Genomic DNA, 14,932 nt, shown 5'->3' on the forward strand with positions numbered 1-14,932 from the left:
TATACAGACTGTAGGCGAGTCATTTTATTCATTGGTAGACCTAACTTCGAATTCAACATTTTGAAGTTAACCACCTAATACACATATGTATTTGTATCCCCCATGAATGCTACAAATAGACAAGTCGTGGAAATGTTACTGATTGTTGGCAATTTAAAGTTTGTTGTTTTTTTTTATTAAACTGTAAATTATATATAATATGTATTTACTCAAGGAAAAGTCCATTGCGTTGCGGTAAACCTGGTTATCTACATAGTGCAGGTCTCAACCCAGTTGTAAAATTGAAATGTTTAACAATATGCATTTTAATAACTTTTAAGGAGCTCTGGCTGTATTAGTGAATGTATTTTATTCATTAAGACCAACCAGACTTAATTGTTTCACATACCATTATCGTAATACTGTTTATTTATTAAATTCACCTATTATCCACATGCACCAGTAACCGAATCAACACAGTGATGATCTAAATTTGTTTTATACATCAACCATTAATAATAAAGTCCTATTCTCCAGTAAATAATTAATTGGGCTTAATGAATAATTCAATTAGTGACAGAGTAAATCGCTATTGTGTTTATTCTTATTCTTGTATAGTTCTTTTTTTCTTAGTCAAACAAATATTTCTTTAACTTGAATAACATAAATAGATGGCGACAAAGGAACGGGAAAATCACTTACTATGGCACATTTACTTCACTATGCCTCAGCATCTGGATATTTCATTGTGCACGTTCCATGGGGTTGGTTTATTTCAAACACTACATTACATTTATCAGCAATGTGCCTAGTAAAATATTGATTTTAAATTTTGTTTACAACATTACAAGATATGTATTTAAATCATTATTTGCTGTAAATGTTTACTCTCACGAAAACAGTGATATTGAGTTCTTTATGTATTAACATATGGTTATTTCCCTCAGTTCCGGAATGGTTAAGAAGAGTCATTTTCAAAAAAGAAATGTCAAATTCAACCACAAGAGAAGGATTTGTTGATCTACCTTTGGATGCTGCGGCTTGGCTCATACATTTTAAATTACAGAATCATAAGATTTTGAAGGAACTAAATGTAAGTAAAAACACCTTTATGAACATAATAAAATAATACATACTATGTATTTTTAATTATCTTCCCATTTTCACGAGGGAAAATGCAAAGGTTGTTTAAAAATTAAATAAAAGGGTAAGGGTTCAACTACATACATAATTATAAATATGTATCCAGCAAACTTTATTATTCTATCTTTTACATCGTGTATACTGGAAAGCCAGTATTTATTTATCTCTTGATACATAGTTCACTCTCATCTCATTAATTAAAATGGATTTGAAAATAAAGTATTTTGTCTTCCTTTTTTCATTTTCCAATTTAATAATTCATTTTCTAGTTCGAGTATAAACATAGGTTTAATCAAATATGGTAAAATTTTATTTTCATCTATTCATTTTATATACAAATGATTGTAAAAACAAACAAATCATCACGCCGTTTCCTCCTAAGAGTAGGTAGAGAGGATCGAATGCTACACCAATCTATCTTTACATACAGACCTAGCTTCCTTTACATTCATACATCTGGTCACGTGTGCACGAAGACAGATTAGATTGTAGATTATTTCATAAATAAAACAACTTTGTTTTTAACCACTATTTTTTTTTCCACTGACCGGTTTCAAAGCAAACAAGCTTCTTCGTCAAGGTTTACGTAACTAATGAACTATTTCCCATTTTATTTTATCAATGTTTACTAAATGCTACACGTGGAGCTAATAAATCATATCTTGGTATCACTTTTTCTTTTAGGCAACACTGATAAAAATAAATGTTCAACGACACAGTTCTTATTTTCACTGATAGTTTTTTTTGTATATTTGTGCAGCTTAGTATTAGTGGTTAAAAACAAAGTTGTTTTATTTATTTTATTATAATGAATAACCACGAAGTTAGTGCTTCAAATATAAAATTTATAGTAGATTATTTCATTCATAATGGTTTCTGGATTTTAGTTAGTAAAACTGTATTGCCTTAATTTATTTTCCAGTTAAAAGTAAGAAAAGAATATGTTTGGAGTAAAAGAGAGGTAACTGAAATTGGATCGCCTCTTGTAGAGCTAATAAACCATGGAGTTAACAGAGTGAAGTACGCATCAGATGTCGTTGTTGCTTTGGTTGATGAAATCAAAACTCTTTCTACTCAAGGACAGTAAGTAAATACTTTATGTTGTGATACATGTATACAAATAAACAAAATAAAAATGATAAATGACAGGCTGACACATTAATCCACTTAGTTTGATAGACCGATAACTGGTTTCAATGCTCTCGCTACATCGTCAGACCGGTGGATTAAGTATTGACAAGTCATTTATCAAAAAAATATTGTATTTATTTCAATGAATTTTCACAAAGAAATTTCATTGACTAATTTGAATATTTTATAGTATACAAAAGCTTTGTAATTTTTATATTGTGATGTACCTAATGCATCTAAGATCAATATTCTTTACCTATTTTTAATGACGCGGAGTAATTACTTCAACTAGGTAACAAAATCAGCATTTGCGAGTTACTCACGGTAAAGATGTGGACTGCATGTTTTTTGTTAAATAAATAGGCCGATCTTTGTTTCGAATTCTTGATATTTTATTGTAACTTGTAACTTTACAAAAGATTTGCTGATTGCTTTACTAGTATAATTATAATTAAATAAATATGGTGGCTAACTTCACGTGGGCCAATAATCGTTTAAAATCAAGGAACTAAGAGAATTTGCAGAGAGAGGCTTCGTGCCCCCTTTTTATTGACAGCTGATTCATCCAAACAGATGCGAATTTAATGTGCTCGACACGAGAAAAAATCATATTCAATTATAAAATGAATCCTTAATAAAACAATCCACCACCCACTAAAAACATTTTATTTTATCCTCCCTATGAATGCTGCAAATAAACAAGTCATGCATTCAAATCATCATAATATTAGTCTATTTGTAGTATTCATGGAGGAAGATACAAATACGTGTTTTTAGTGGGTAACCTGAAAATGCTGATGTTGAAGTTACCTAGCTGTAGTAATTACTAATTATTAAGATATAATGTTGTAAGATGCCCTATTTTACTTTATTATGTATATTTTGTTTATATATTTTTAGAATTAAAACGTTCGTAGCTATTGATGGCTTTAACTGTTTCTTCTATCCTTTGACAAGATTAAAAACTGACATTAAAAGGAAAGTTCCTCCAAATGAAGTCACCTTGACTCTTGCTATGACTGAAATGACTAAGAATGATTGGGTAAGTTTTATTATACATTTTAGTCTATTTACTGTGTCCAGGCGGATGAAGAATACAGTTGTGAAATAGAACCAGAACTCCGGATGAGTGTTTTCAGCTTGATGGCTGCCCTCGGTTGGCGCGTTCACCTACCATCCTCGAGGTCCTGGGTTTGATTCTCGGCAAGGTGAACTTGAAATATTTAATTTAAAGGTTGTTCAAACTACAATATTGACACCTGAAGCGTAAGACTGATTACCTTACCGTCACATAACAGATGACCGGAATACGCTGCATTTGGTTTACCAATGCAGAAAGGGGAATGATGATGATGATTATTCTATTTACTAATTTTCTTAACATACAAAAATAACTGTATGATCATAATCATAACGTACTATTATTAAGACAAAACATTTCCTAATGTAGTGGTCAAAAGTAATAGTCAATAAAATAAGTTTGATAATTTGTTTACTGGTGTATTCCACTTTATTTCTATTTATTTTCATAGATAAAATATGTAGTTTTATTTCTCTTATAGTGTAATGGTGTAACTGTTGTTACTGTTGACAAAGTGGCCGTTCCAGAAGACCGACAGGAGTCTTATTACCCGAGATATTTGCTCGGCAAAGAGGTATATAATGTTATAATGTATTATATTACAAATGTCCACTTTGATTTTTCAATCTCCTTGCATTTATCAAAAAATATTTACAAAACATATTCACTTCACTAAAATTTGATGTTTATAGTTGTCCTTGTATAATTATTATGAATTCTTTGCTACATTGATTTTTTTCTTTTGATTTCATTGATCAGTTTCTTTTAAAATAATTTATGGATATAAATATTATGAAAACTATAACCTTGCATTCTCATTTTTTTAGGGGTTTGAGCATATGGACCCTTTCATACCTGTAGAAGTGAAGAATTATTCTGAAAAAGAGTTCTCGAGCTGCGCAGATTATTACAGAGACAGACTTTGGCTGCGAGAAAATAAGTCTGCAGATGAAGAATTAGCTTTTAACAGCAACAAAAATCCATATGATTTCATGAAAATATGTGCTCCTTTGTAATAAGTGTTGCCAGTTATTGTATTTGTAAAATTATACATTATTTAATAAAAGTAATTTAGCCTAATTCTTCACTATTTTTTTTACCCGGTTATTTTTCAAAGGGTTTTTCGCATTTTAGTTATTTTACAAAGTTTTATTGCATTTGAATGGGCGTAGAAATGAGGTATTTGTCTCATATTAAAAAATAAATATCTATTAAGAATATTTTGCTTTGATTGAATTGAGATAGTAATTTTTAAACTGACTAAATATTTTCTATCGTTAAAGAGCCATTAATATAAAAGTCAGTAATTAAACAGGTCATTTGATTTGTTTCATTTAATAAATTAATAATTAATAAATACAAATAGTGAATATTGCAATAAACACACAGCTGCAATAAAACTTACATTAAAATAAAATACAGGATTCATCTCCTTATTGATTTAATTGCTTGAGAAAAGCCCTTCAGTGTGTGTGGGACTCCCATTGCTGCAAGTTTTAGTGAACCTGCTTCTGCGAGGAAATTCTTCTTCAACAAGTCATTGACAGCCATGTACAGAGTATATGGACAGTCACTTGCCAGACCTTGAGTATCCTTCATAGCCTCATTTCTCAATATGAACTGGACACATTTTGGATATAAACATGTGTGGACAATAGTTGTAAACAGTCCCTTCTTAAGTATTAGGGATATCAAATTATCATCTACATACTGATCATATTCCGCAATGCCCTGAAATTGTAATTGTTTATAATTTTCTATTAAAATTAATATATACATCTCTTGTAAAGGTTGTCTGAGTCTTTTGTTTAGTTTTGTCTGGCGATTTATTGTATAATTTCAGTCCCTGGTTTATTAGTCTCGTTTTAGAATGTTGTATGTGATATTTTTCTGATATTCTCGTATTGGTTAACTACAATTTTTTTCAAGTTTTAGTTCTTCGTCTACAATTACATCAGTAGTTAATTTGTAATTAAAATGTATTATTAAGAATAACGTGATAATTTAAAATGCTAAAAATTTCCCCTTTTTAATAACCATTCTTTACTGTGATTTTATGTATTACTTTCTGTCTTTGCAATATTAAAATATTTTCCATAGGTTTTTTCATGTACTTAGAATAAACTCACCTTGGTGTTAAGTATTGAAGGTAATGTGGATTTATGGATGGACTCGTATTTAGTGAGCAAACAAAGCCATACTTTTCCTACAGTGTGGCAGTTATTTTCAGATGATGTTATCCATCGGATATCCTAGAAAATTTTAAGTAATATGTAGCTATGTATATGTGATATAATAAAACCTTGTAGGGCTTTTGGCCAGACATCAAAAAATAATTTTAATGGATCTAGTGTTAGGCTTTCTTAAATCAATTTTCATTTTGTAAATGTCATATTTAAAAAACTTACATCCTCCGATATTGTATTTTTCTCTAATAGAATGTTCAAAAGTGGAATGTTATCTTCTATCTTCTGGTCGTCACTCAATAATTTCACAATTAGACATAAACAGGGGTTTTCCTTTTGTCTGAAACATTATATATAATCCTAAACAGAGAGAAGTCAGTTGCTTAATTCAATCACCCTATGAATGTACAAATCGTTTGATACATTCCTCGTAGTGACTGGCGTAATAATAACTTGCGGCGATCTAGTGACATTGTATTATTTATAGTGGGCAGCAGGCTTGTGCTTTCGTTCTCCTCAGACGCCAGCCGGATCATGAATTGACATACAACTTCAATATGGATACTTTCAAAGAATTGAATAGGTTTGATATTTTGCACCTGCCACCCGTATGTTAAGGCTGTAGTCAGGAAAAATGAACGCAAAATTAGGAAATCATACGATTTTGCCATTTTAAAAAGAATGTTTTTTTTTTAACGGGCAATAATAATAAAAAAAAAACACATAAATTAGATAAAAACAATATGTTTTAAAGGTATTTCTGTTAAAAAATATGCTTAAGGAAAATGAGAATGTCACAAAAATGTATATGATTTAAAATGCTTGTATTTTTTTTCAAAAACAAAAAATTAAAATTTGGCTGCGGCCACTTTTATGTTAAATGTATTATCTTCAAATTATTACGACAAATTTTTGTTCAATACTTAGTCTTTATTGAGATCCCAGATATCTAAGTTTAGTCTAAATTTGTCTGCCAGTCTAAAAGTAATTATATTTTAGTTACATATAACTTTTAAACGCATTTTTTAACAGAAATACCTTAAAAACATATTGTTTTTATCTAATTTATGTGTTTTTTTTTTTTTATTATTGCCCGATTAAAAAAAACATTCATTTTAAAATGGCAAAATCGTATGATTTCCTAATTTTGCATTAGTTTTTCCCGACTACAGCCTTAAGAAATACTAAGAAGATTTACTGCATAATATAATCATACATTCAATGGAAATATTATAAAACAAACGGGTTATTGCTTGATTAATACAGTGGAAATGCACAACAAAACTTACTGAGAGTTTGAAAATGGCCACATATTTACAAGGTCTACTAGAACTTTTAATTTGTTCCAAGTATCTGCTTCGTGAAGGAGTTTCATAAAGATGCCTCGCCTAACGTCTTCATCAGAGAATTCTGCGACTAAAAAAGTAGTAAATAAAATATTATAAACACGCGAAAAAAACACAGCAAAAAAGTGTCTCCTAATAAAATTTACCTTCGTCTTTATCATCCGTATGCCCCCAAGTATTTGAAATAATTTCCCTAGTAATTTTGGTCAATGTTTTAATGTCTTCGAAATCTGATTCAGTCTGAAAAAACACTACACTATAATTTTTTTTTTAAGCATATTAGAGAATTCTCATTTTTTTCACTCTGTCAAAATAGCATTGATTTAGATTGTGTTTATTTACAACATTTTTACATAAGAATTATTACAAATCATGTACTGTTTATACTGTAGAATCTCAGTAGCTGCCATTTTTATGTACTAAAAATAATTCAGATATTATTTATATAATAAAATTATATTATGTCACAGCCAAAAACTATCTCTTGCATTACTTTCTCATAAAATATTCTCATTTCGAAGTCTGCTTAATTAAAAATATATATGTTGGAAATCAATGTCTAAAATTGTGTGGATATTGAAGACACAAGTTGTATGTAATGTTTGTCAACATACTACATAATTATTTTTAAATCATTCACTTTGTAGAACAATAACTTAGGTTAACATTTGTTTATCAATAAATCCTTAAGATATTTTAATAAAAATAACACATTAAAATTTTAACTAGGTAAGTATAATAGCCTAATTAGAATGATATGATTTTACCTTGTACAATGACATCAAACTGAGTCGTTGCTTAGATGATAACAGAGAACTAGCGGAATATGGCTTGAGTTTATCCATCACTTCTTGTTTTACTGAGAAATTTTCCGCTCTTAAATCAACAACTCTCTTAGTTATTCCAGTCAGCATGCTAGTAAAACATTATATTTACAAAAAATAATATATACTGATACTGATTTAAAACAATAAAACAAGGATAGGTAAAAGGAGATTTCAAAAAGTGGAAAAAAATTGTAAAACAACGGTTGCAGTTCATGCAACAATTATTCTCGAGACACCGTGCCGATTCAATAAACTAAATAAAATCTGTATATGCGGGCGTTATATGGGCGGCATTTGGTTTTCACTGAGTAAATATCCGATCTCCAGACAGCCTTCATACTGTTGATGTGGCGCCTGCTATTCCTAACCGCACTCCTCTTTTTTTTTAATGCTGCCGTTTTCCGTAACATATACTTTTACGTATTTGAAACTCTCAACCCTTTCGATGACTTGGTTTGACACAGTCGGGGGATTTTGGGCATCAAGGCATGAAGTGTTACACAGTACATGGGTTATTGCAATATTGATTTTTAGGCTATCTACAGTGGAAAAGTCTCGGGCAAAAGTCACTAACTCAAAAAACATAATTTTAAGAAATCGCAATTTGAAAGTTTGAAGACCAAGGAAAATCGGATTTTAGTATTTTGGAGGTTTATGTATACAACATAATTCATTTGTGTATTTTTAATAAATTTCATCGGCAACTTTTTCCTTCTGATACATTAAAAAATATCTGGAAGGTTCAGAGTGAGGCAAGGTTGCTAAAATTTGATTAAGTGACTTTTGCTTGTTTATAATCTGAACACTGCAAGCTTTAAGAGTTAGTGAAAGGAAGGAAATATTAAAAATAATTTTTATAATAATTTATAAAAAAAACATTTTTATTTAAAGAAATATTTTTTAACACATTTTTAAAAAATTATTTCATGTGAGCCGTGTTTGTAAATAAAACCCTCCCCTTATATTTAGTAATTTAAAGTTACATCGTAAAAAAAATTATTATTTATACAACATTTTTCTATGTTTGCCTATTAAAGAACATAATTTTAAGCTTTGAATGGCATATTTAACTCAAATTGTCATTTTAAGGGTTAGTGACTTTTGGCTGAATGGCGACAATTTGTACATATCGACCGTGAACCGCCAATATCTCTTATCTTCATGAAAGTAAATTTTTCAGGAGGAAGAAAAAACCTCCTTTTTTTTTTAACATATGTATTTTAATATTTGGTTTTCTTATCATGGTATAAATTATTGTAATCGAAATATTTAAACATAAAGTAATATATACAGAAACATAAAACAATAACATGATTAATATATATAATAATATAAAATAATAATATATTAAAATGTGAGTTTAGGAGGTATTGGCAGTTCACGGTCGATATATATTTTTTATAGTCTATCATATAAATAATTTTTCAAATAACATATTTTGTTTCAAGAATAAATTCCAGAAAGTTCGATTAAAATTCACCTTTTCTCTAAATGTTCTTTGTTTAATGCCTGCAGTAAAACATCATCAATAAGGAGTTCTTCCCGCAACGTCTCAATGACTGTTTTCAAGTTCTTGGTAGAGATAGATTTATCATAAATTAGTTCCTCGAATAGCTTCATCAATTCTGAATTAATCGCTAGTGAACATTCAATGTTTCTGAAATTCAATACGGTAAAGATGTATTTTTGTAAACATTTTTTTTTTACATAATTTTATCATAGAACACAATTATAATTTTTTTATGTCCCCGACTTTATATAAAAACACTTATTAACATATTAAACAATAAACAAAATAATCAAAACAATATACAAAATAATAATAGAAAAATACAAATAATACAAATTTATACATGTCGAATTACAACCTTAAATTTTTCCAATTTGTTATTTTCATAAAAAAATATAAAAACAGTATGACATACCTACATACATAAGATGAAACAACTATATACATCACATTTACTACGTAATTCATTGAAATATTTTAATCAGTTTATAGATATGTATCTAGGTTCTGCATTAAAAAAATAGAGCAACACATTTATCTATACAGTTAATTAAAAATTTCAGAATACACATACTTCCATGTTTCTTGAGTTCCGGAATCTTGAAGAATAGTGCTTATTATTTCAGAATTGAAGATTTCAATCAACTTTCCCCATTCTGATATTTTATCTCCTATTTCATTCCAATTAACATCCTGATCCTGGCTAAAATATAAATAAACATCGAAAATATTTTGAGTCTGTCCAAATGTTGTTTAACTATAAACGCATAAGGAGTAATAATAAGATGAGCAGGATAATTGCTAGCAAATTTATATAACATACATATAACATACATTGTTACCTATTGTAAGAATAAATTTGTACTTGTAGTCCTTAAAATAAAGCTTGATTAGAATGACAGTTGTCAGCAAAAGTGACAACATAACTTTGTAGGAGTGATTTATATTGACACACAAAAATTTATTCGTATCTGGCATGTTAATGAATTTTTTTAATACAATACTTGACATATAAATCAACATAAATATATAAAATCAGCTTTAAAACAAAAAAAAACTAAAATTAACATAATTATTAACGACCTTCTTACAAGGTTACATCATTTAGCAAAAACGTTAGAGATGCGACAAATTGATCAATGTAAATTGATCGAATAAAAAAATAATTCATTTGATGCTGTTCATGAAAAAAGTATAAATGTCTTATTTTTTGGTGAATAATTGTCTTAAACATACTATAGTGGGCTTGTTTTGCGTTTTTATATCAATTTTTGGAAACAGAGTTTCATGTTTGCATGAAAAAACTGATAAAATCGATTTAATCGGTACATGATCAGTGATCAGTAATTTCCCATCACTATTAACATTAGTTTGGCAGCTGTCATTTTAATCAAGCTATATTTTAAGGACTATAATTAAAACAAATGCCGATTTTGTCAGCACTGAAACTGAAAGCTGAAAATCAAATGTAAACTACGACTGCCATCAAAGGATTTCACAGTGAAAAAATATGTGTTCATATTATACCTCGACTGAGATTTATTTTCTTCATTACTTTGCTCGTGGTGGCAATATTCTCCTGTTTGGTTGGCTATTTGAATTCGAGTGTTAGAGGAAAGTCTGAAATAATAACGGAATAAATAATAATAATAATAAAAGGTTGATTTCCTCTTCATTGTTACCCATTTGTGTAAATTCTCATACTCACTTTTGTATTCCATCTGGACTGAACAAGATTTCTTTAGCCAGTAATAACATATAATTTTTATTTAATTTACTGAAATAGCCGGAACATTCTCTATACTGTTGCATCCATTTTTTGAAGAGTACATGTTTTCTGGCACCTAAAATTATTATTTCTTGGTAAATTATAATTGAAACTTCTATTTTATTACAATCACACAGTCTTTTTACATAAAAACAAAGTGTAAATATATTTTTAATTACAAACAGGTTGAATTCATAGGTTCAGGGGTTAGTTGTTTTATCATAACTAATACTTACGTAGTTAACATCAGTTTAAAAGTATATTTTTTAGTGAGAAAAAAGAAAAGGTACTTAAAAAATATATATTTATTTGTGTTTGTTATCATATATTATATAAATCATTATTTGAATAATGGTTGCTAGGTGTGTGCTAATAGTTAAGTGGCATAATTTAAATTTACTGCAACAGTGATGGAAATCATTTCTGAGAAGGGATATGGATGTCTAGGCATTTACAGGCCTGTCATTGGCTCGTTTATGTGGCCACTTTACACACTTTATTCCATCTATGTTTAAACATCCACATTTCTTCAACTCTTCCATCTGTTGATATTCCCTTCTCAAAAGTATTTTCATTCTCTGTTGCTATAAACCTTAATAACTCTCTAGGGAGTGAAGCCCTGTCTAAAAACATTTGGACATACTCAAAATATTTAATTTTGATGATTTTTAAATATTAATAATTGCTTTCCCTCAACAGACACCATTTTAAAAATATGTATACTTACATCAAAAAAGTACTTTAAAAGCCATTTTTGGTATAAACAGCTGGAGTTAAAATCAATGTTTAGACTCGGAGGAAGATTTCGCAGTAACTTCGCTATTAAGCCAATATTATCTTTAGTGAGGCATGGCAACAAATTATCCACTAATTCCTTCCAGTGTGGTGGTTTAATTAGAAACTTGTAATCGAGACCTTTAATAAAACTTATTTTCATAAATAAAACATAAACTTAAAAATATGTAATATTTCAGATACATTTATTTGTATTTGAACACACTGTTCAGTACAATGAGGAAGTTTGGTGCAACAAAAAATTGGACATAAACGATGCTTTTTAAAGCATCGTTTATGTCCAATTTTTTGTCCATATTTTTAAATAAGAGCATTTAATTCAATGGTGAAGTTTCTCAAAAATATAAGAATTTATTTATTTAAAAAAAAAAAAAAAATATTTGTGTTCTTATGATTTACCCAAATATTTAATTTTGAGGGCCATTTTCAACGAGTTGTAAATAACTCACTATTAGAAAATGGAATCAAGTTGGGGTAGAGTGGGATTCGAACCACGGACCTTTGGTCCGTGAGTCCGAGACACTAGCCACAGGACCACAACCCGATTTTATTGGAAGCGTTTACATAACAATAGAATTATAGTAATGGTACTCTGCCAACTGCTGCTGTTGTATTCAGAATGCCACCATAAAAAAATATTTAAATAAAATAGAACACTTACTTGAACAAACTGATTTAACTTTTTTAATTAATTTAATGTGATCTTTAGCAGTGAGTCTGTTCATAGTGTAGCTATTACTTATATTATTAATCACATTAAAATATGAAATCAATGCTTGAAAATCATTTCCGCTGATTGATGTCCAAACTTCATTATTTAAACTGCAAGAATCAAACGTAAAATTATTTATATTGTCAGCTCATTCCATTCACACATGGCAAACATTAGAAAATGTGAAAGTACATACCTTTTGATAACAGAGTCCGGGTTTTTTTTTAGATATCGCAGTAAATTTGATTGGGATAATAAAGTATTGCACTCTGAAAATCCAATTTCTAAATTATTTTGTAAAACGTGGCAAACGTGAGCCAAAACTACTTCCTCTATTTCAATATCATACTTAATTGCCAAATCTAATGCTTTTTTAAACCTATCCATTATTCCTGTCCTAAAATAACAAATAAGAAAACATATTTAATATTAATATGCACCTTTTATTCAACCTTTTCAAAAAAACTTTACATACTTTTTATTGTCAAAATTCTCGAACGGTAGCTCAATATAACTCACCTATTGTTAGATTACAGAATACCGGGAATGAATATGCATCACATTTTGATATATTTAGTTTATCTCTGCCTAACTTAAAAAATAAAGTGACCAACATATTTTTATCAAAAAGAGCAAATCATCTTCAGAAGATTGGGTTGGAATAGTTATAATTTGATTGATTAATGTATTTTGTTATTGTATAATTTCTTTAAAATATGTATGTATTTCAGGTAATTAATAATGTGTACAGTACGAGTATATTAATATTTCACACTCTATTTTTTTTTTTTTTTAATATTTTTATTTCTAAGCACTCTTTATACCACATATATGTAAATGGCAGAAATGCCGTATATAAATAAATAAATAAATAAATATAATGGGAAAGAGATCATTTTTCATAAGTATATAGGGAACCCATAACGGTTGATTTTGGGGTTATTTTTATTGTTTTCTTTGTCATTGTATTTGAAAGTTCTCTAAAACAAAATGAAGTACAAATAATAATAAAACAACTTAGTTTTTAACTATTTTTTTTTTATTTCTACCGACCGGTTTCAAAAATATACAAGCTTCTTTGTGAAGGTATAATTTACTAATGAGTCTTATCCTTCTTTGTTTTAAGTGTCTACTAAATATTAAATATAAACATATGGAGCTAATAAGTCAAGTCTTTTTGTCATGTAACTTACTTGAGAATCAGTCTACAACCCGGGTACAGCTATTCAGGAGGAAGATTCTACTATAAAAAAAATCCTGTCTACGCTTGATAACTCTGTTACAGGTCAAGAAATTAAATATACCGACATGGAAGTACTGAAAAGAGCCCTTGAGCTATTAATGTTGATTTTTTAGACTCCAAATGGTCACAACTACTATTGAGTAGGAAAAATCTATTAAATCAGTCTTCGCTCCAAATAAAACAGCTTATCGAGCTACATAATGAACTCGGCAGTAGAAAAGCAAATGGTGAGATTTTTTAACTAAAAATGACATTCAATTAAACTCTACTATCAAAATGTAAGGGGCATTAGAACAAAGCTACAATAACTTAAAACGGCATTGTTAACAACGGATTTTGGCATTTATTCATTAACAAAAACATGGTTGAACAACAACATTGACAATGCTGAACTGGGCTTTTCTAAACACTTAATATATAGGAATGATCGAGGTAAACTCACCGGTAACAGGTCTTGTGGAGGTGAAGTTTTGATCACAGTATTTACGAAGTTCTCATTGTGAATGCTCAAATGTACAAAATCAAATCTAGAACAACTTTGAAAAAGAGAAAAAATAATAAGCTGCGTGAGAGACTTACCTTGCTAAATTTATAATTGCAGCTTTTTTATACGAGCTGTCATTAATAAAACGTTTAACATCCAGACCGCAGTTCATGTGATTAAGTTTTTCTCCTTCTAAAAGCTCCATATATTTTTCACGGCACTTTAAAAATCCCCTTTTGGAATCGTTCAGGGAATCAGATGACACTTTTTCAACTGATTTTATCATATCGGTTACGAGCTAAAAAAATAACCAATGATAAAATGTATTTGATAGTTAACAATAAAAGACATATGTATAAAATTATTATTAATTCTCACCTTTGCAGGAGAAAGAAAAAATGCGCCATCAGGTAGATTATTCATTTCCATGTAATTTAAAAGTGCATAGAAGTACAATATTCCATTAATTGAACTACAATCCAGTGGAACGTTCAGAGAATTTTCTTTAAATACCGAGTGGCAAGTGCCACAAAGTAATTGGGATATGAATAAAGCTGTGTCTTCTGCTAGAATATGCTCAGCACACTCAATTAGCACTGAAAAAATAAATTATCATGCTCAAAACATATAAACTTCACTAAATATAAAAATATTAAGATAATTTATCATCGTGCCATAGTTTTTGATCTTCTATAATATCAACTGTGAGCATCTTTTATAAATAAAA

At 29.0% G+C, this 14,932-nt stretch overlaps 2 protein-coding genes across 3 annotated transcripts; one reads left to right on the forward strand and one right to left on the reverse strand.

Moving 5' to 3' along the window:
- Positions 1-598: 598 nt before the first annotated feature.
- Positions 599-4,414, forward strand: mRpS29 (mitochondrial ribosomal protein S29). Its single transcript, XM_088237211.1, has 6 exons — positions 599-743; positions 927-1,072; positions 2,045-2,205; positions 3,154-3,295; positions 3,816-3,908; positions 4,162-4,414. Exons 1-6 carry the CDS (start codon positions 683-685, stop codon positions 4,348-4,350), a joined length of 792 nt encoding a protein of 263 aa, XP_088093337.1. The 5' UTR covers positions 599-682; the 3' UTR covers positions 4,351-4,414.
- A 239-nt stretch (positions 4,415-4,653) lies between these two features.
- LOC148274371 (NBAS subunit of NRZ tethering complex-like) lies at positions 4,654-14,803 on the reverse strand. Of its 2 annotated transcripts, none has more exons than XM_088237213.1 (15): positions 14,584-14,803; positions 14,301-14,503; positions 12,675-12,875; positions 12,428-12,588; positions 11,699-11,886; positions 10,912-11,047; positions 10,731-10,823; positions 9,778-9,906; positions 9,174-9,350; positions 7,634-7,781; positions 7,013-7,106; positions 6,810-6,930; positions 5,743-5,860; positions 5,464-5,586; positions 4,654-5,065 (listed from the first exon to the last, which is right to left on the reverse strand). In XM_088237213.1, exons 6-15 carry the CDS (start codon positions 11,013-11,015, stop codon positions 4,760-4,762), a joined length of 1,413 nt encoding a protein of 470 aa, XP_088093339.1. In that variant the 5' UTR covers positions 11,016-11,047; positions 11,699-11,886; positions 12,428-12,588; positions 12,675-12,875; positions 14,301-14,503; positions 14,584-14,803; the 3' UTR covers positions 4,654-4,759. The 2 variants fall into 2 exon arrangements, with proteins under 2 accessions (XP_088093339.1, XP_088093338.1); XM_088237212.1 differs by having other exon boundaries at positions 6,810-6,936.
- Between the last annotated feature and the right edge of the window lie 129 nt (positions 14,804-14,932).

The sequence above is a fragment of the Micrasema longulum genome, unplaced genomic scaffold (genome assembly GCF_059751315.1).
Source record: "Micrasema longulum isolate JH-2025_06_02 unplaced genomic scaffold, ASM5975131v1 h1tg001667l, whole genome shotgun sequence".
NCBI lineage: Eukaryota > Metazoa > Arthropoda > Insecta > Trichoptera > Brachycentridae > Micrasema > Micrasema longulum.